General features: G+C 33.1%; 1 protein-coding gene across 1 annotated transcript in view; it reads left to right on the forward strand.

Moving 5' to 3' along the window:
• The window catches only part of LOC107166746 (uncharacterized), an 82237-nt gene that overhangs the window by 58569 nt on the left and 801 nt on the right, over positions 1–22867 (forward strand). Inside the window, exons 2-16 of the mRNA XM_089221547.1 lie at positions 7434–7490; positions 7963–14874; positions 14943–15160; positions 15228–15600; positions 15674–19561; positions 19647–19888; positions 19950–20079; positions 20142–20288; positions 20356–20478; positions 20544–20797; positions 20855–21106; positions 21184–21289; positions 21370–21496; positions 21640–21754; positions 22787–22867. Coding sequence (XP_089077673.1) covers positions 7434–7490; positions 7963–14874; positions 14943–15160; positions 15228–15600; positions 15674–19561; positions 19647–19888; positions 19950–20079; positions 20142–20288; positions 20356–20478; positions 20544–20797; positions 20855–21106; positions 21184–21289; positions 21370–21496; positions 21640–21754; positions 22787–22867 — 13025 coding nt within the window. The remainder of the gene's footprint in view (positions 1–7433; positions 7491–7962; positions 14875–14942; positions 15161–15227; positions 15601–15673; positions 19562–19646; positions 19889–19949; positions 20080–20141; positions 20289–20355; positions 20479–20543; positions 20798–20854; positions 21107–21183; positions 21290–21369; positions 21497–21639; positions 21755–22786) is intronic.

Here is a 22867-nt window from a genome sequence, read left to right on the forward strand (position 1 = left end):
TGATGAATCATTAAAAATGCTTATAACACAATATAACCGTGCGAGGTCATAATATTGTATTGTAATAATCGCAACAGAGTCATTTCAATTCTTGCAAAGACATCTGACGTTAACGTCGAGTACAAACAGATCAAACATCACACGTAACATCTCGAATCCATGCTTCTATTACCATTACACATAGTACTATAAAAGTCGCTCAGGTAAAAAAGAGTTGACATTTTTTCCGGAAAACCATAGCGAACATCTAAAAACAGAATATTTTAGGTACACGTTATAGTTTATAAAACTATCTCGTGGTGTAATATACGTACATGGGTATACAATAATATAGTCGTGGCTAGTCGACGCTTTTAAACATATACACAGGTATACTATATCGTAATAAAATGGACGTCTTAATGTTTTATGTTGTGCGCTATAAAAGGTTTGACAGAGAAGCTTATAGGCATATATTGTGTAGGTTATAACACCCATATAAGTATGGTGTCTATATGACTCCACGGGGCGTTTGCGGTTGAAAACAAATATCTTTGAAATATTATTCAAACACGTAATGGATTTCGTAGCTCACGTGGCTGCGAGTAAAGAGAATGTACATAGTTGCCAGGAACTATTATAATATTATGTATAGATACCTATAAACGCGAGTGTGTGTACAGGTACAATAGGTACATATTATTATTATTACATGATGGTGACAGAATTCCGGGAAATTTTGACTTGTCGTTAAGTAGTAAATTTTTCACCAAGAATTTCACTAAAGGGAGTTGCAGGAATAATGTAGGTATATTTACGTATGCGACACGGATTGCAGCAGTGGGCTGAAGAACTCTAAGACGATGAAGAAAAAAAATCAATCATATAACTAATATGTGTCATCTTCCTACACTAACCTAAAAAATGTTTTTAATAAATATAATATTTGTCACGAATATGTGAAATGGTCTATCGTATAATTATAGAGAAACGCGATGTGATTGTCTATTACGCGATCAACTATTTGATATACAGATATACAGAAAGGAGAGACGACGGAAAATTGTTCAACTCAAACAGTAAAAAAACTGTTTTGAGATATACATTTTGTAAATAGGTATTTAATCGTATATACTACACATTTATGCTTATTTATTTATTTATATAAATCGTTAAGATTTATTACGATTTTACGCTTGCCGCTTGGCCAGTTACATTATTGATATATGACACGTATATGTTGGAATATTATAGTCAGTTCTTCGCAAAATTTACGATTATTTTGTACAGATATTTTCTTAAACGATTTTTTTCAAATTTTCAAACTATTATCGATATAATAAACATGCCTAATTTATATACGTAATAAAAGTTGCAATTATTACAAATGCAGTTTTGAAATATTGACAATTACGCATGGCTCCACACAATGTGCAGTAGGTACAATAATATAATTTATATTTTATAATATTTTGTTATACTCACGAGCTCTTATATATACCTATATATTTATTTCCTCAAAATATCGATTTCAATAACGTCTGCAGCCGACTTTACTGTAGTAGATTCTTATTATGATTCGTTTAAAATTCAAATCACTCTTAAACAATTGTTTCATTGCCCTGAACAATACATTATTATCTTATAATTCATTTTACTTTTATAATACGCAAAACCGCTAAAAGTTATCATTCATTGCGTTTGAGTTATTTCAACTAGTTCATCAGACGTCTAAAGTTCCGAAAAATATAACGTAGTCGTATTATATAATAATAGGTATATCTAACAAAATGAATCTTTATAATACATTTTAACAGATAATTAATATATGTATATATATACATTTTGCAACGTATTTATATAAATGTTGAAAATATAATTAACTAACCACGTAGCATTCAAATTATTTTAAAAGGGATTTGAAAATATTAATTAAATATTAGATAAATTAATAATGAAAGTCATTAAACAAAAAAAACTTCGATAAAACACAGTCTGTACACATTACTAGCACGTTTTAGCCGTGTACTCTGTTCCAAAACATACTACAAAAAGAGTAACATTTTTAAAGGAGAAAACACCGGTGGCTTGCCCATACATACGTGTAGTGCAGTTACTACCATTTATGGTCAACCCGTCATTTATATACACAGATATGTCATCCTTTGATAAATTCATCTTCACCGTTGCACGAAGCACCGTAAATTTAACAGCCACTTTTTTCGCAACAAAAATAGTGTTACTCGGAGGCAATGACTTGGTTAGTTTCCCGTCAATTTATTTTACTGTTGATGACGTTGAAACATGTGGTCCATTTGAATTATTCAATTGTGGCTGATGAGTGATGGGACCATATTATTACTTGTACACAAGTACTTAGTGTACACAAAATTTGTGGAGCGATTTTAATATTTTGATTACCTACCTAGTATAGTAGTATAGTTTGGTCGTAATCTGATTTTCGTTATTCAATCTAATCTTTGTTTTAGACCGAGAAAAAAAAACCTATTTGGGTCGTAAGTAAATTCAAACAGTCAGTAAAATACAGAACATTATAAATATTATCTCATCATTATTTTTACACAGTAGGTAATTTATACCTGGTTTATTAGGTAGGTAAGGCATATACTATAGTTATGGTATGCATAGGACTTTCGCATTCAGCAAATCACTTGTATAAGTAGATGAATAATATAATTTTGCGGTTTGCGAATAAGCATAGGTCACGATTATTCGTGAAAAAATAAATAAGATTTTTGCATTCTGATTCACGCGTGCCAAACATTTTTCTTTTTCTTTTTTTTTTGATACATTTGACCCAAAATATAATATACTTATGTATATATTATATATGTGTATGCATATTGCATGGGTACATAATCTATAAGAAATACATAATATATCATTCACTTGTAATAAAACAACAAAAACCTGTTTGTGAGACACATGTCGCATATTGTATAGTGTACACTGTACACCTCTAGCGTGACCATTTCGTATGATAGACAAAATAACAAAAAATAAACATGAAAACGTCGGTATTCTTGTGTTCTATTTTCATTGTGGATATATAGGTTGGTCGGCGCAATGTGGTTATGAACAACTAGTTAGGTTAGGTTAGGAAAAGCGATACCGTAGTCGCGTTGAACGAGACGTGTTTTTGAAAACATTATGAGATAACGAAGGAGTTCCAATACTTAAGTTGGCACTTGAGTGGACCACGGGGTCACTACAGGAACTGCCAGTGATGTCTTTAAGTTTATAAAAAAACGATGAGCCATAATATTGAAAACATTTTTCTTGGTGTTATAATAGCTAGTCTTTCCTCAAAAAAAAAAAAGTGCTATGATTTATCTAAAAACGGCGGTTGTGATATTAAATACTCCATTACCGGAAAGTTCGAAAAAACAAAGAAATACTCGTATACTTATTTGATATTTTATATCGACCAATTCACGACGGCTCTTAAAGAATCTGAAAGATCTGCGGACGACACGCATTTGACGTCACCACTTGTTGGATTGGATTTGTCACGCCGAAGACGTCTCGGATATTATGTACTGCAACGAGACCCTTCATACATACGGGCGTCGCGTCGACGTCTGTTGCAGAACCGTATCGTCACTTGCATTTCCGGTAGCTCATTATATTGTACAGCGAGTGACAATGTTTTTTCCGTATTCGTTTGACCAGCGATCGGAAGACTTGATTGTTATAAGTCGCAGTCTGCACAGTCTGCAGACGCTTAACCTAACCTATCCTAATAACCCAATCCACCGGACACCGGGCCACATGTGGTTGCAACAATCAACCGGTGGCCTCCTCCGACTCCGTCGTACACTGCTATTTATTATTGCGGTCATAATAATACACGGTAAAGCCGAACGCATGATGTTATTATTATTATTATTATCATAATCATAATTATTATCGTTGTTGTTTCACTGCATATCATACACGCGAACGAATGATGGACGTATAATAATAATATAATCACGTGGTGGTCGAAGAGCCTGGTAACACGAACCGGTCTCCGATAACGATTTCGCGTCCAACGTAGATTATTATGATTATGTATAGGTACCTACACATATTATAATGTACCTGCATATATATAGGTACACGAACATGCGTATTGCACACTCGCCGCTGCTAAAAAAGGGTACACTACACTCTGCTGAAACGACGGTCGGTTCGGTCGGCAGTCGCACACTAACCCACATATTATAAACCGACGGCGATGATGATCAATGTGCCGCGGCTACAAAGAAACTCATATTATCATTTATACCAAACAGCAAAAATAGATAACGACGACGGACCCCAAACAATATTACCGGAGGCCACACGCATAGTGTATTCATTTTGATTTGTGCTCGGACGTCTCACAGACAAGTCAGGCCACGACGACTGATCGAGTCTTGGCGTTAAATAATATTATAGTTTTGTTTTGGAAGAGAAAAAAAACACTATCGTCGCGATGGTGTTATAGGACGTGACGCCACCACGAGTCGACTGAAATAAAAACAAACCGTGAAACGTGCAGAAGAAAAGACGAATTTGATATTGTAAATCTCAAGAAAATATTTATCATACCATACACCACGTACGATTTGCGAAAATTGTATTGGATATCGCTGTATTTATTTTATAAGATTGAATGTCATGCATAATATAATATGTGTGCGTATAAAGCCGAAGGCGATCTCGATCCGTGATTTTCAGAAAACATCTGTACAGTCGGTTCGAGACGTGATGTCTCAAAGGTTTTGTCGTTGACTTTTGCTCGAGTATTGCTGCAAACCTATCGTACACCCACGAACATGATTGCTTTTTCCTTTTTTGTTATCAAAATACCAAAGTCAAAAATCAAATGAAAATGTATCACACTTTGCAGTTCAATTATTGAAAACTTGCATTCGGCACGGGATACCTATTAAATGTATGGCCTTATAGGTACCTATATGAGCATCGCCCATCGGCACCAGAAAAAAAAATTAATTCATTTTGAGTGTAGCCCATTTGCGCAAAAATTAAAAAGATATGGTTTTTCCGTGCGCCCATTTGTGCCAAATTTGCATGGTATAATTATATATAATAAAGCGATATATTTCTTTCTCAGATAATAATCGATACAATTTTATTTGAATCATAGTCAGTTGTTGCTTTAAAATCTAGAGATTTATCAAAATAACTTAATTACACGCACGTTACAGACACGACGTTTTTTGAAACATATGAATTTATTAACCAAGTCATCGTTAATGTAAAATATTTATACTCAGGTAAATTTGGCGCAAATGTGCTATACCCAAACGATTTTTTTTTTAGCGCAATTGGGAAACCCTCGTACTTAGGAACACGATTATTTGTCGTTTTGGACGTCGCGTCGTACATTATACATTATAATAATATTATGATTAATAGCAGTCGACGATTTTGAGTTTTTACATAGATTCACAAGCGACCGATGGCGATAGGTCGGCGAGGAATCGCGTATAGCTCGTAGGTATAATATTTAATATTATACATATAAACAACGATCCCGCACATAATACGATAGGTACACACGTCTTAATATATTATAATAACTAATAATATATACTGTCCGCTGTTGGTCGATGGAAGAACTACTTGTGGTGTGTAAATCGTTAGCGATTTTATGAATGACCCGACACCGGTTAGCTGCAACTGGCTAATAGACGCGGCTCTAGGGAGGGGCGATCGAGGAATGCGCGCGATTTATGATCCATTACGACCCGACCCAGATGCGACCTAAATAAATTAACAAATTATTGCTTTAATATTTAAGCTCACAGCACAAATCACATGTATGCGTGCGTGTGTATTTTCTTTCACAAACGGTCTTAAACGGTAGAATGCCTACCTAGTACCTACCTATCATTTCGATATAGCGTCATAATAATTAGCAGCGCACTGTTGCAGATTGTACCTACGTGTGCCAAACCCCTCAGAAAACCAATTATCGCCCCGTTCATAGCTCTCTCACCTCAATTATCATTATTTCGTGTACGTGCTCTTACAAATGTTCTTAGTTAAATACATAGCCAGATACAATGTTATTTTATGGTAATTCGATGCAACATAAATCTGTCGTTACGACATCGACGTTCGACCCAGTTCCCGGAAATCGTTGCCACCACCATCGGTGCGTGACGACTGAAACATACCGTTGTATAAAGGATAATTTCAGCACTCTAATCACATTAAGATTGGTGACCATTTTTGTTCACTCCGATCGAATACTGATTCCATAAATAAATAATACAGTTCTTACACCAAACTATACGCAACTATTAAATTTGGTATAAAATATTTCCCTATTGTATATAACTTTATCATGGTTTTATTTTTACTATCGCTTGCACAAATTGGAACTATTTAAGTATCTATACAGAAAACTGCGTAGGTAAATTATTAAACATAATTAATTTCAAATATCAACATATTTTTATTTCCTGTAACATTTTTATATTGTTTCAAAAAAAAAAAAAAATACTTTAACTGACGATTTTCTGTTGTATCAACTATCATTCAATGATAATTTAACATAATGGATTTATCTAAACCTTACTCGCTGAGCGTAAAGTATTAGTCAAATTTAATGTATGGTGAACATAATATATGTATATTTATATTGTAAAATTTTATATTTAAAATCATCACTTAAATTTGTTTTCTAGTTTTTACTTTATAAATATTATTGTGACTTTAACGATTGACCAGCAGGAAAACACTCCATACGAATCCAACACACTTCACGTTCTTTTTTTTCATTGATATTTATTAACATTGTCGACAAAGGTCATTAATCACAATTAGCAATACAATTTTTTTTTTTAATTTTTATTGTACAGTTAAGTTTCGTAAAAGAATTTGAGAATTTTTGTGATGGCGCCTCCGTCTAATCCGAGTGCTGTGTCTAATTTGTTGATTATGTGATTATGTTGAAGTTTCTGTGTCCATCTGTGTATTGGAGATATTCGGCGATTAAGTGGTTGACTGTGAGTTTAATTTCACAAGAAGTGAACCATAGTTTTCTCCTAAATGCATCGCTCTTGTTTTCATTCTATGAAAAAATAATACGGAATTCGAGTTAGAAGTGCAAAATATTTTAATTTAAAAGCACACTTTATACTTATACCATTTTGAACATAAGCATGCAAATATAAAAGTTATCTTCAAAATCAAAATGTATTCGATAACAGCCAAAGTAATAAATTTATAATTACTTAAAAATTAATATTACTAAGTGTTATTGTATAACTTTAAGTATTTTATGAACAATGAAAACAAAACTATATAAGTAACAACTTTTAAAACTTACGTTACTTACGAAAATATAGATACACCTCGATGGCGAATAACAGTAGAAAACATAATCATTTTTATACAGTAATCATGAATTAATATTCTATGTATTTGTGTTTTAGGTGATATATTGCTCAATGAAAAGGATAAAAATCTTGAAAGGATCAAAAGAGATGGTGGTAAGCTTTTACCTAATTTAAAACTATTTGTAAATATTAATGTAAATTAATTATAAAATAATTGTGAACATAATAATAACATTGGTAGAGGTTTGTTAAGCCATTTTATGGAACGAGTGAATATTAACTAAACGTTTATAATAACCGAAAAAAACTTTTGTGTACGTACATTATACCTAAAATATTTTTCGAGATTGTATTGTTTTAAAATGATATTTTTTAAATATTATTTTTGTTGATCAGAAATTTAGAAATTAAGCATTATTTATCGTGCATAATATGAATTATTATAATAGAGATATCGTTTAATCTTTAAAGAATATAAATATTTTAACTCTGTACGATGATTCACTCGTTCTAATAATAATTGCTGCTTTACTTTTGTATATAAAAATATTATATTATATACTGATGTATGTGTAATTTCTTGCCTGTTCTGTCGCTCTAACTTTGCTACCCCTCTATGGTTTAGATGTGACTGTCCTATTGGTGGACGACAATGGCAAGAAAAAGACATCCCCGACACTTGGACTATTGTCTTCCATGGCACGAACATTTGTCCAGGACGGTGTTACTACTGAATATGCAACCCATGTTATTGGAACCACCGTTGGTGACCGTTATGCACATATAGTTAGTACTGGTTCTCGGGTATTTTATGACAATATTAAACCAACAAATCGACATGACACCCCAGAAATTAACTTACAAACTATATTAGACAACCTAGGACAACCACAGGTATTTGAAAATACTAAAGAAGAAGAAACAAACTTAATTAAAGGAAGAAAGCTTGAATTATCAACCACTCCAGAACCGATTGACAAATCAAATATATCTGTTAGGCAAGAAGTATCAATCAGGAAACATTTTACTCCAGACTCCATTAAACCAGCAAAGGTGAATGCGAAAAATGGATTGCCGACGTTTACGGTAAAAAATAATGATGAAGATTATTTGCCTGCAGTAGAATATACAACCAAGCGTGAAGACTCGTTTCGAAATAAATTAAGGTCATCAAAAAATTTGTTTAGAAATGGACTTAAACCAGTAGAAATAAAAAAATACGAAACTGTCACGTATTTTGGATTTGCAGATTTTATGACGACAGTTGGCAATACAGTTATAATATTTATGCCCAAAACTCCAACAATACCTGAAGCCACAGGTATAACAAGCATTAAAGGAGCAGCAACTCTTCGACCGGAAGATATAATAAGTCCGACGAAATCTGTAACATTACTTCCCACTAAGACATTAGAACCTACTACGGAGAAATCTGAGTATAGTAATATATTAGAGTCTAGTATTACAACAACAGAAGAAACAATGACCTTACCAACGGAACCACTATCTCGTCGTATTTCAGAAACTACAAGAGTATTTAATAATGAACAAGAAGCATTAGGATTATTGAAAACAATTGGAGGTGTGGATGTTATAGATAGTAAGACAACCAGACTAACTACGTTCTTTTATGGTACGTATACTAATGGTAAATACACACAGCTGGAACAAACCGTATCAACATTACTATCAAAACCATCACAAACAACCAAGCTGGCCAAACTTGAAATACCGATGACAAAAATTCCTACAACAACTGAGTCTCAGGTGACAACTGAGTCTCAGGTGACAACTGAAAAAAATATAAATGAAATGACAACTGAATCCGAAGATGAAATTTCTACAACACCGGAAGAAGAAGTTGTATCGCCATCTTCATCTACAGAAAACATATTGTATAAAACATACACATATTTAACAACGTTCTTTATACCAGTAGATGATAGCTTAACAACTACATCTGTAAAATCAAGGGTTGTACTATCTCCAGAACCTACTCATTTAACTGAAAATACAATGACTACAACTATGAGTACGACTACGACTACGACTACAACTACAACTGAAAGTATTCCTACAACTACTCCTGAGGAAGATGATATGAAATACACTACAACGGAGGAGATGACAATTACAACTGAAAAAGAATCTGAAGATAAAGATATTTTTGAGTTAACAACTATCCCAGTAAAAGAGGAAGTAACGACAGAAAAATCTGTTATTAAAGAATCTAATGATGAAATAGTGACTGAAATGAGCCCTATAACAATTAAACCACAAGAAGATAAAGAAGAAGAAGAAGTGGAATTGTTGTTTAAGACATTATATACAACATACACGTACTTGACAACCTTTTTCCAAGAATCAACTACTAGTGTTTTAAGTAGAGAAGAAGTTGTAACAAATATTATTACATCCACTTTAGAAAAAGATTTTCTGGCTACAGACCCTGCAGTAGCAGGGCTTTTTGATCGAGAAGAAGGTAGCTTACTGAATACAATGGTATACGAGACAGCAAGAAGTCCAAGAGTATTAGCTACACGCGTTGGTTCGGGAAGACCATCGTCTGCTTTTCTGCATAAACCAGTTGATGATTTATTTGCTTCAACTCTAGACTCCGTAGACTTCAAAAGAGAGTTGGCTACACCCCCATTAGATGATGGTGTTGAAAAAACATTTTCAAAAACATATACGTACTTTACAACACTTTCATCAGATGGGTCGACTAACCTTAAAAGTCACACTGAAGTGTACACTAATGTTATTAAGTCATCAAATATTCCATTTTCACAAATTATTCAACCCACAGTAGTGAAAAATAAAATAAAACCCACAGTGCTAAAATTATCAAATACAACGCCAGAACCAATGGATGATCCAGAAGTTGTAACTGAAGAAACAGAAACAGAAAAAGAAGAAATGGATTCTAAAAAAGATAAAAAAAACGAAAAATTAATTACGCCATCTTATAAATATGATATGACAATTACTAGAAACCGCACTAATTATAATATTATAGACGATGAAAAATCTTTAAATGACGTAATTGGTGAATCGGTGATAACAGATACAAAGTCCATCTCATCAAATAATATCAAACGAAAAGTTTCAAATGACGAAGATGAAGATATGGAAAGTTCTGAAACAAATGAGAATATTGAATCATCCCCTACACATCAATTACAAACTAGTTTCACAACATATACATATTTCACAACAATTTATAAAGGAAGTTCTTCTAGTGAAGTTGTCAGTCGATTTGAAACTATAACAAATGTTGCTTCTCCAATAGTTGAACCAACAGAAATAGATACTTTAAGCATCGACGAAACCACACTACCAGTTACTTTTTTCACTACTTACACATATTGGACTACTCTTTATAAAGATGGAAGTACATTAGTAACAAGTCGAGAAGATACTTCAACTAATGTTGTATCATCTTCTGTTTCTGATAGCATTTTAATAACACCAACAATAAAACCATCATCTACGACTAAATTAATAGCCACTGAAAAACTAAATCCAACCAAACCTACAACATTCTTTACAACATTCACTTATTTTACAACATCTTATCTTGATAATGAGACAGTAGTTAATAGTAGATTGGAAACAATAACTAATATATTAAATACTACAGAACCCGAAGAAAATATGAACAACGAGGATACTGAAGGTGAAGATAGTGTTATTAAAACTACACCAGGGCAACCATTAAATACAAGTATACCAATTGCAGTTTTAAAACCTACAGGATCATTGTCTTCAATTACATCAGTTAAAGTTAGCAACGGAGAAACCACATTATTCTCCACAGATGTTTATGGTACTTACATTGATGGGTTATATGTTCAAATACTTGAAAGTAAGTCGAATATCATAAAAAATACATCACCAAGCGATGTAAAAATTAACAGTAAAAGTACTGGGGTTGTAGCATTAAATGAAGGTAAAATCATTGATGCCGACGGAGTAAGTACTACGTTCTATACAACAAAAGCACTTGGTACTTATATTGATCAACTTTATGCTCAAGTTATTGAAAGTACATCGTCAATCAAGGTTAACGACAAAAAAAAAACTGGTGAACCTTCAACGACAGTTCTAGGTACAAAAACGTATCGTACCGGCTTAATAAGTTTAATTGAAGGAACTAGTGTTAAGGATATTAGTACAACTTATTATGAAACTAAAGTAATTGGAAAAGTGATTGATGGAAAATATACACAAGAATTTGAAAGTGATTCTAAAGTTAAAATAGGACTTCAACCAACTGTTGTTCAAGAAATGAAAGCATCTTCTACACAACTTAATGAAATATTTCAAAGTGAAATTCCAATATCACCATCACCTGCAACAATTGAAAGTTCACAGGGTGAAAATGGATCAACAACAGAAAAAAGTGAAGAAACCGATGACGAGAACTCATCTAAAAAGAAAACATTCCCCGTAATAAGACCATTTGCATCAAGACCAAGACCAACTTTTCAACCAAAAAAGAAGTCTACTGATAGTTTGAGCGCTGCTACTATAAATAGGAGTATAACACCGACTATAGTTGCAACTCCAGCGTTAAAAACAAACGAAAAGGGTTTAGGACCATCAAGCAGAAACCGATTTTCTGGTGTCAGGAAAACCAGTACATCACAATTATCTGAAATAACACCATCACCATCGAATAGTCGAAAATATTCTAGGTCTAAGAGTGCTAATACACCAATAGTTTCTGCTTCGGTTAGTTTTAAAAGTAGAACACCTTCATCGACTTTGAAAATATCTCCAACAACTTCTGTGTCTAGTTTTGGTGGTGCTAGAAGAAGCAGTTTAAATCAAAGACAATCAAGTTCAAAACTACCAGAATCAACAATAAAAAACTCCTCAACTCCATCACGGTTTAGAATACGACCGACAGTATCATCTAATTATAATCGATTTTCAAGTACTTTAACAACAAGTACAGAAGAAGTACAAGATAACAACGAGGTAAGCACATCATTAGTACCTGATGAAACTTTGTTAATTTCTAATAACGAGGAAGATGAAAGTTTTACTGTACCTTCAACAACATCAACAGAGTCATCAAGAAGAGGAAATAATCCATTACTGAAACTTCGACGTCCTCCATTACAAAAAGCTTCAATAACAACACAACCACCACGACGAAATCCGGCAAGAACAACAGTAAGAACGACGACAAGTACAACTACTACTACACCTAGACCTCAGAGACCAAAAACTCCAAGTCCATTAATTACACGTAATCGGCCCAAGCCAGTCAATGGATTATTCCCATCTAGAGGATTTGGTAAAAAAGAACAAGAGCAAGAAGTAACGAGTGAATCAAATCTTGACGAAGAGAAATTACAACAAGAAGTGAAACCGGGTGATGATTTTGATGATAATATAGATAGCGCTATTACACAAGTTGAAACACAATCAAATGCAGTATCAGAAACTGAGCGACCATCTAGAGGAAGTCGAACTTTTAATAATAACCAAGTTCAAATCAGGCCCTTTAATAGCAGAAGAAGTCGAACAAAAAGGCAAGTAGAGTTTGGAAACAGAAATGATAATAGCAGAAGTTATAGAAGTAGACAACCAGTTAAAAATACGGCTGTAGATTATTATTATGAAGATGATTATGTTGAACAAGAAACTCCAGCACCAGTAAGAACGCCTCCTCCCACAAGAAGGCAACCAAGTAGATCTAGACAACAACAACAGCAACAACAACAAAGGTTAACACCCACCACATCTTCATCTAATGTTGGAAGATCGCAATTCACTTTACGTGAAAAGACTCCAACAACAATGGCTCCGGCAACTACATCAAGGTCATCGAATTTCAGAAGGACACGGCCACCTGTACCACAAGAAACAACTACTTCTAAAAGATTATCTAGGTTAAGATACCCAACTACAACACCAGAGCCAATTCGAAACAACCGCCGTTATACTCCTTCGGCTCGCAGACAAAATACACGAACGAGATTCAGAGAAGATATAAACACGTTTTCTAATACTCAAACTATTTTTGATGGGTCAATCACAGTTACACATAAGATTCCAACAGAATTAACAATACCTATAATTATTGGGAAAAACACGGAATACAAACAAGTGTTGACGGCGAAGCCCAGTATTGAAATACTTGGACCTCATCAATATAGTACTGTAGCAGGTAAAAATGGTTATCCAACAATTCAACTTGTTAGAGAAGTCACTGAAACATTACCAAATGGAGCGACCGAAATAACTAAGTTTGTCATTTATGAACAACCAACAAGTAGTATAACATTCACTCCTACTTATATAAGAGGAAGAAAAACATCTTATTCTCATATAATTCCGAGCACCATATATGAAGTGAAACCTGAAGTAAATACAATTCAGCCACAACAATTAGCTAACGCTCCATTAGCCAATTTATTACTGTCACAACTACTATTAGGTAACTTAGGAATTCAGCCCACAGTAAATCCATTATTAGCTTTAAATTCAGCTATGGCTACACCTCAGTTACCAACAACCGAGTTCAAGACGAAAAGTACAACTTATGTGACTACAGTTACTCACTCTACATCAACTGTATTGCCAATAACTTTCAGGGGAAAAGTCATATCAACAACAGTGATTGACAGTTCTACAAATGTTATTACGGCAACTGAATATATTACTGAAACAATAGTTACTACTCCTACAGTACAACAAACTAATAATCAACTAAATACATTGCTATTACCTGCTTTACTTCAAGCTCAATTACTAGGACAAGTCACTACAACAAATACTTTAATTGGTAGTATTGATTCTACACAAGAGGAACTTCTTCAAGAATTAATTGAACCAACTCCAAAGTATGAAGATTCCTCTTCAAAAGATGAAACTAAACCATCGAAAAAAAAAATTGTTACCAAAAAACCACCAGATCCTGCTATACAACCAGCGGAAGCAAGTGTTGTGACATTATATGTATCCGGTAAAAGACCAGGAGAATTTAGTACTGTTTTATCTACAGTAAGTAATGATGAAACGGCAACCGTTCGAAAACGTGAAGTAGAGCCTTCATCAGTAATAGATTTAACGGCGACTGTATATGATGATATTCTTTTATCATCTACTGACGATGATCAAATCCAAAGATATAACGAAGAAGAAACTCAAAGCTTAGAAAGTATATTAGGTGATGTAAGTAAAAATGTAAAAATAGAAAACCGTGCTACAAAAGTCAACATAGTACTTGTTGAACCATCTTCTCAACAAAATCAAGAAACTACCGGTCATTTTTTATTGAAAGGCTCCGCTGATACTCCAGTTCAGCGGGAAGTCGTAAAATCTAAAATCTGGAGTTCAAAAAATCGAACAAAAAGAAACACGCCTAACTTTCTATCCACTAAGGACGTATTTCTGTTTGATTTTCCAAAAAAACCGAAAAATTACTTAACTCAAAGCATTATGAATAATGTTGGTGATAGGGAAAATTCTTCTTTTACTTTATCAAAAATTCTACAAGACTATAATATTGACGCCAAAGGTAAGATGCTATTCTATAATAATCCTTAAGATGAATTTGATTTAATACTTAATTTTTTCATATTACAGTTGAAGAACAAAGGGCATTTGACGAAAGGCGTTTTAATTTTGCTACAAAAAAAATGAGTAATGGTGTCGAAGTAATCGTTGCTGGAGATAAAAGTACTTATCCCGGCCAAGCCAATGTACTAAGAGTATTACCTACATCACAAGCTAAACCCATAACACTAGCTCCAAGCACATTAACTGATCACATGCTTATGATGCTACCCCACCCCATCAAACAAGTTTGTTTCCAAACAATGTTCTTTTTACGTACTGTAGTTTTTATTTCATAAAATTAATTTATTCTAGAGCATGAATAACCAATTTGTTACCAAAACATATCTTACTACATATACATATTTAACTACATTTCTGGATGAAGAAACTACAGTAGTATCCAGTCGAGAAAAGGTGGTATCTAACGTTGTAACCGATGAAGTAAACAAAATAACTCCTACTTCAACTCATAGTCAAGTTACATTAACAGCTAGTCCAAGTTTAGAAACAGGCATCTATCACACAACGTATACATATTTAAATACTATTGTTGATGGTGATATTCCACTAGTAATGACTAGTCGAAAAACTGTGGCTAACACAGTTACAGCTCCCCATGAGTTTCTCACTCCGTTACAACCATCTGAACCCGCATATCATAACACTAACACCTATCTAAACACAGGTAAGAATAATTAAATACTTATATAAGTATGAAGGTATGACAATACTAATAGGTAATTTATTTTTATTTTTAGTTTCGTTTACTAAAACTTTGAATGATGGGCCTGATTATACAGTCGTAAGTACAGAAGATATACTAACACAAGTAATAATTACCCAGACAGACAATACGCCAACAATGGATACATCTAAATTAATAGAAGAAAGTACAATGACAGATGTAACTAAAACTTATCATGTTACTTACACATATCTTAATACAATTCAAGATGGAGATCACACCATCGTAAAATCAGATATTTCCATATCATCTGATATAGTTACAGAAAAGTATCTAATGCCTACTAAAACTAATGAAATACAGCCTACACCTACTGTTGATAAATTACCTTTTCATTTGTATGCAACTAAAACTTATCTAACAACTTTTACTTATTTTACAACATTATTAAAAGATAATGACGGTAAAAATCCATCAATTACACAAGTTAAATCCAGAACTAAAATTGTCCAGAATATAGTAACTGAATCATTAAACACTTCAATTTTTAATTCAAATTATTTATCTTCAATAAGTTCTTCAGTACAAAATGAAAAAATACCTATCACTGCCACTGCCACTTTAGATAACGGTCAACGAATAGAATTCACTGCTATGAATAATTTATTGCCAACTGAACAAATTGAAATAAGCACAACTCATAATATTCAAACTCAAGAAACTCAAAAACCAATTATTAATGAAAACAGTTTTAAGCCAATTGAAAAACTTAAAGAAACAATTAAACCATCAAGTGTTAGTAAAGTTTCACAAAAGACTGAAATCCAAAAACCACCAAAAAAAAGCACTCCACCAAAATCAGAACAAAAAATTCCTGTAAATCCAATACCCGTTAAGCCAGATAACACTAATGTCGGAGGACTAATCGATTTTGGAACAATAGGGAGTAGTTTAACAGCTCTTAAGCCAGTTATCAGTGCTGTTGCTGGTATTATTCAAAATAATTTGAAAAATGACCAAAAAACTAAGAATGCTCATGTGCTACAAAAATCAACGCCAAAACCAGTAAAACCAGAAACAACAAGCCGGGCTCCAATTTATATACCAGTAGGTGGACTAGCAGATTCTGATGGATCAGAAAGCCAACAATATCCAGACACTGATCAGAGACACCCACATGTTGGACCAGCAAGACCACCTGTAGAAGCGTCTTTACTATCAGGAGGAATTCCTATTAGTCCCGGTGAAGTAATTACAACAAACAGCGATGTAATTATTGGTAAGCCATCAGTATTAGGTCCAAGGCCACCAATGGAAAATTCAAAGAAAGAAGAAATAACTTTTGATATGAGACCTCCACCTCCTCCACCTTTGCAATTCAAAGATAAAATTTCGGTTCCTAATAATATCGCGAGAGAGCATATAAAACATTCCTTACTACATACTGATAGAAAAAACACTCAACCTATTCGACATCATGAAAATAGAGTACAATCTCAATATCAGCTAACTAATGCACCAATTAAATCAGAGGTCAATATTATACCACTGAGGAAGCCAGATCCTTGGCCAACCAAGTTCGTAACTGATGTTCAACCATTGGTATTGACAAACCCAGATATTCAACCTCAGGTTAACTATGGAAACCAAGTAATTACATCAAATCAACCAGCTTTTTTGGAGCAATCTGCTGTTGATCCATTATTAGTTAATATACAGCCATCACAAGTCGCTCAGGTCGTGATTCCACATGGTAGCCAAACTGCATTAATATACAGTGATCAACCAGCAGTTGGTCATGGTCCCAAAGGAGAAATATTTAACGACCCACAGCCATATCCTGAAAATCATGTTAATCCAGGTTTTGTGGGATTAGAAATTTATGGTACACTAAATCCGACAAATAATGTTGCATCAAAAATACCAGCAAATGCAATGCACTTTGATATCCCAGTTTCTCCAGCTGGTATTACTGTAGGTGATTCAGAATCACATCATTTAGTTTTATATGATAACGAAACAGGAGAAGTAAAAACAAGACCCGTTCAGGTTTTAAAACCTCAAAGCCCAAATAATCAATATCTAACACCCCCAACAATCTCTCAAGTTAACTCATTTGTAAGGCAGCCCGATGCTGCATTGTCAGTCGAAGATGATTTACTACAATTTGAAGATGGTGAAGTAACTCAAGAATCTAAAAAAACGCCTTTGAGACCTGGAGAATTACCATTTGGAGTTCATAGCAGTGAGTCAGATGAAGATAGAACTCCAATAATTACTGGAAAACCTATTGTCGGTAATTTTAAAGGTGAAGAACAAACATTATCAATCGGACAACCAATAAATAATAAAGAACAAACAGAATTAAAACCTGGAAATTTTGTTGTGCCAAATGAAAATCGTCCAGATTTACAGTATAACATTCAACATTCTCACGAACAAATTGCGAATAATACCATGAAACAAAATAAACATGTAAATAATCATCCTCCAAGAGATGATATTCAACAAGCAATGAATATGGATGAAAAATTACCACCTTTGCCAACAATTAAACATGATAATAATGATTTGAATAGCCAAGGCAGTACACCACAACCATCTATAGTGAAACCAAATCGTGATAATGAAGTTTTAGGCTTATCCCCTCCTCCAGTTATTACCCATTCATTAAAATATGATAATGTTACTCAAAGGCCTCAAGTATCTAGGATACCTTATCGTCCTAAACCAAAACCTTCAACCTCTCCTCCATACCAATTTGAAAGACCACTAAACAGAAGGCCATCAATTCCACATAATAGTCAAGAAGAAATGATTTTAAAACCATTATCTACAACTGCAAAAATTGAACCTGTTAAAAAATGGGAGGTTTCATTAAATCCGAGACCGGAATACAGACCAACCTATAAAGAAGAAAAACCTGAAATAATAAAAGCAGAAAGTAAAGTTTTTAACCAAGGTTCGAGTATAAAATCACAATTACAAGAAAAAACTAAAGAAAATACGGTAATTTTTAGTGATCCTATAACACATGTAATACCTACAATTGTTACTCAAGATACAACTAAATGGAATGAATATAGCCCTATTTCAAGTACAGAGAGTAAAATAGAAACAGTTCAATCCACTACAGAAACCCCAGCATTGACTTCAATTACTACTGGAACTATAAAATCACACACAACACCGATTAAACCAACTAGTAAGACCACTGATTATCATAGTGTTATAAGTGTTATTATCAAAAACGAAGAAAAGCCAGAAGATAAATCGAATGAAAATATAATTGAAAATCCTACAACTCCCAAGCAAAAATCACAGATGAGACCACAAGTTACAATCTTACAACTTCCAGAAAGACCATCATTCATGGATGACTTCCACAAGCAATTACAAGGCTCATCACTTCCAACGAGATTTGTCACACATACGCAAACATTATCAGTAACTATAACAGAAACAACAGTTTTACAAAGTGACGGTTTCGAACCATCTACTCATACACTTATTCTCACCAAAACCCAAACATCTACATTAGTAGACACAGTAACCGAATTTCATACATTAGTGAAACCCACGCAAGTCTTGTCTACAATTACAACTACCGTTCCAGCTCCAATACGTTCTAACCCTGTTATTCAAGTGCCGGTAGTGGAAGGCACAAAAACCAAAACAATAAATATACCCCCAGATGAAAATGAAACATTATTAGTAGTTATGACAGATAAAAAAGGCGGAAACAATGGAATACCACCAGAAATACAAGTTCCTGATGAAACAAATGAAATAGGACCAAGTGACGTATTACTAAGTGGCATTCTAACTCATTCATCAGACACTGAATGTCGACCTGAATGCAAAGCGTCTAAAAATGAAATCTGCCAAAGAGTGGAAAATACAATGCGATGCGTCTGTAGACCAGGTTTTGCAAGAATGTTTTTGGACAGACCTTGTAAACGTGAGTAATTTGTTATAAGATAAAATATCTAGATATTATAGTATTTTCTACATTTTTTAAATTTTCCCCGTGATATTTGGTTTAGCTACTTATACATATACAATGAAGTTAGTATTGGACAGATTCCGTAAAGATCCCATTAAATATTCTTCACAATTAGACGATCCTAGTTCTAATCAATATCAAAAACTGACAGAAGCCACTAAAGAAGGATTAAACCGTATGTCAATGCAGTCAGATCTAAGAGATATTTATCATGGTGTAATAGTTGGAGGTTTTGAACCAGATGGAAAAAGTGATAAAGCAGTGGTTTCGTATATAATACAAGTAATATTTTATTTATAATAATAATATTTTTTATTTATTAATTATTTTTTAAACTTTTAAGCTATCTGAAAATGCAGAAGATATTAAATTATGGGAAGCAACAAAAAAATCACTTAGAGCCACAAACTATAGTTTAGGAGGAACTGACATATTTGTTGCACGAGACCAATTACAACAATTATCGGCGGAGGGTAAAAATTATAAATAATTTATATTGGTTTCATAACAAAATCATATAATGTTTTATGTTTAGACTTTAATGAATGCAGTGATTCAAAATTCCACGACTGTTCGGATAATGCAAAATGTTTTAATTTACATGGAACGTATACATGTAGCTGCAAAGATGGATTTTCCGACCTTTCACATAATACCCAATTTCCAGGCAGAGTCTGTTCTTGTAAGTTATTCTTTATACTTTTTTAAAAACGCATTGAACCTAAACTATTTTATAATTTGTTTATTAGCTGAACTTATTGGATGTGACTTATGTAATTATCATGGAACATGTTATTTAAGTAACCAAGATGAAACGATTTGTGAATGTTTCCAATGGTATGCTGGTAAACACTGTCAGTTTAATTTAAAAGGTAAATTGTTCAATCATCTGACCAACTTTATTTTATTAGTTATTAATATTGTACAATATTTTCAGTATTATTATTGGGACTGATTGCCATTGGAGTGATGTTACTATCGCTTCTTGTTGCATGTCTGTTAATGGCTTGTTGTAAAAAGCAATCCAGAGAGTCTGTAATGGGTCTATACCAACCTCAGCGTCCAGTAATAGGTTTTAGACGTTATAGGAACATGATAGCCACAACAAGAGGTGACAAAAGAGCAATGATCAGTGTCGATACAGGTAGTGAAACAAGCGTCGACCATACACCTCCTCCATATGTCAAACAAGTAAGTTTTGTATAAATTATTACGGATTACATGTTAAAATCATGACTATATGAATAGGTCGTGAACATGCAGAGACAAACTCATGCGCACGTCCATTCCCAAATGAAAACTCCATCTCCATCAAGTCACGGAGGCAACACTATGCGAAGTGGATTAGAACAACGAGATAGAAGTCTTACTGTAATGATTCCAAGAGCCAAATACCGACCAGCACCACAACAAGCTCCACCATCCATATTGACTATGTCAACTTTTGGACCGGAACAAAAAGCCATGTCGTATTTGGACTCTCGACAAACTCCGACAAAGGTAATCAAATACTGATTTTCAATTATTTAATGCTTGAAATACGACTATATAATGTATTCATATTCTATGTTATACAGGGATCAAGATGTAGTAGCAGAAAACCAAGTGATTCTACACAGAGATCTGTCGAAATTCAACCACCTCAACGTAAAAAACATTCTGCTCCTAAAAAACCATCCACAGGTAATAATAGTATTATCTATATTTGTAATACAAATGTATTTGGCAATATGTATGTTATTGACAAATATTGTTTATTACAGGTGCACTAGTGTCTGCTGGGTTCGAGGTTTCAGCTACAGTTGTAAAAACTAAAGAGCTAGACGAGGCATACGTATGTCGTGAAGATAACAAACCAGATTTTAATACTGGCAGAACAACAGCTGCTAGGTACTTAAACTAACAAAATATATTCACTTAATAAATATATTTTGTTATATTAAAATATGTATATATTTATGTCTATGATTATTTCTTCAATAATAAATAACAATTGTTAGTCAATAAGTAATAACAAATTTGATATTTTTTAGAACTGTATCTGTTGCAAGATCGTTCGACGAGACAACCATACAACCACCAACTAGATGCTATCATCCAGATAGTCATTATGAATCTAAATCACAGTATTCGCATAAAACGAATGACGTAAGAAATATAACTATGCTATTTGTACATAATGCATTTTGTATTTATAGTAAAATCATACATTATATGTTTTGAATCTCAAAATCCAGTATACCCTATAATAGCCGATTAAATGTGTATTAAAATAATAAAGTATATTATAAATAATTTTTTAAGTTACAATCAAAATTGAATAACTTTTAACTAATACGTAAAAAGTACGTATTTAAAATCTATTGAAAGGATCATAATTTGTAAAAACGAATAACAGTTAGAAACGCAACAAATTATTGAAATGCAACTTCGTTAAAAGACGATGTGAAAAAAAAGACTATCATCAGTTCATCACCCATCACGACTCACGACATTAAAATACATATTATGGTTTCTATGGTGATAATTAATAATAATCTTTGTTTTATCTTCGTCTAATAATAATTATTTATTTATTAATTTCAATTGAAAATATTACTTTTTATTTTTCCAATACAAACCTTATATTCGACCGTGATTTCAATCGCGTTTCATGTATGTAAGTATGTTATAGTGTTTTTGTCACACTCTCTTATAAAAATGTTTACTTTATTCGTGTGTACTTCCTATACGTTTTTTATTTCTTCAATAAATTGCACAAAGAGATATTCCCTTACAAAAATGTCGATTCAAATAAGTTAATATTTAATACATATTATATAGTTTTATGAAATCAATTTCAACGATTGTATTAATTGCTCTAATGCATTAAAAGTATTAATGTAATAAACTTAGACGTATATACAATAGACTGTGGTGATATAAAGGGTGAAACATATTTCTTATTTAATATTAAAATAATTATTTTTCAACATGAAATTGAATAGGCACATGGATAATTCATATACTTCTAAAATACAAACAAATCACGTAGGTAGGTTCTGCCAGCATTGTTGATTGGTGACTATATGAACAAATATTACACTCTGTAAATGTTTTGACTAAATATAAAACTTTGTTATACAGTACCAATTATAAGTATTAAACAAAATGCACTAATTACAAATTTATATTTTCTAGGAGGGTCATACGATGGTTGAACGAGATTTAGGCTCCACATATCTAATGCCTCAGTCAAAACTTTACAAGCCAGACAATAGA

Source organism: Diuraphis noxia, unplaced genomic scaffold, assembly GCF_037042655.1.
Source record: "Diuraphis noxia isolate RWA-SAM2 unplaced genomic scaffold, SU_Dnox_SAM2 contig0002, whole genome shotgun sequence".
In the NCBI taxonomy this organism is placed as follows: domain Eukaryota; kingdom Metazoa; phylum Arthropoda; class Insecta; order Hemiptera; family Aphididae; genus Diuraphis; species Diuraphis noxia.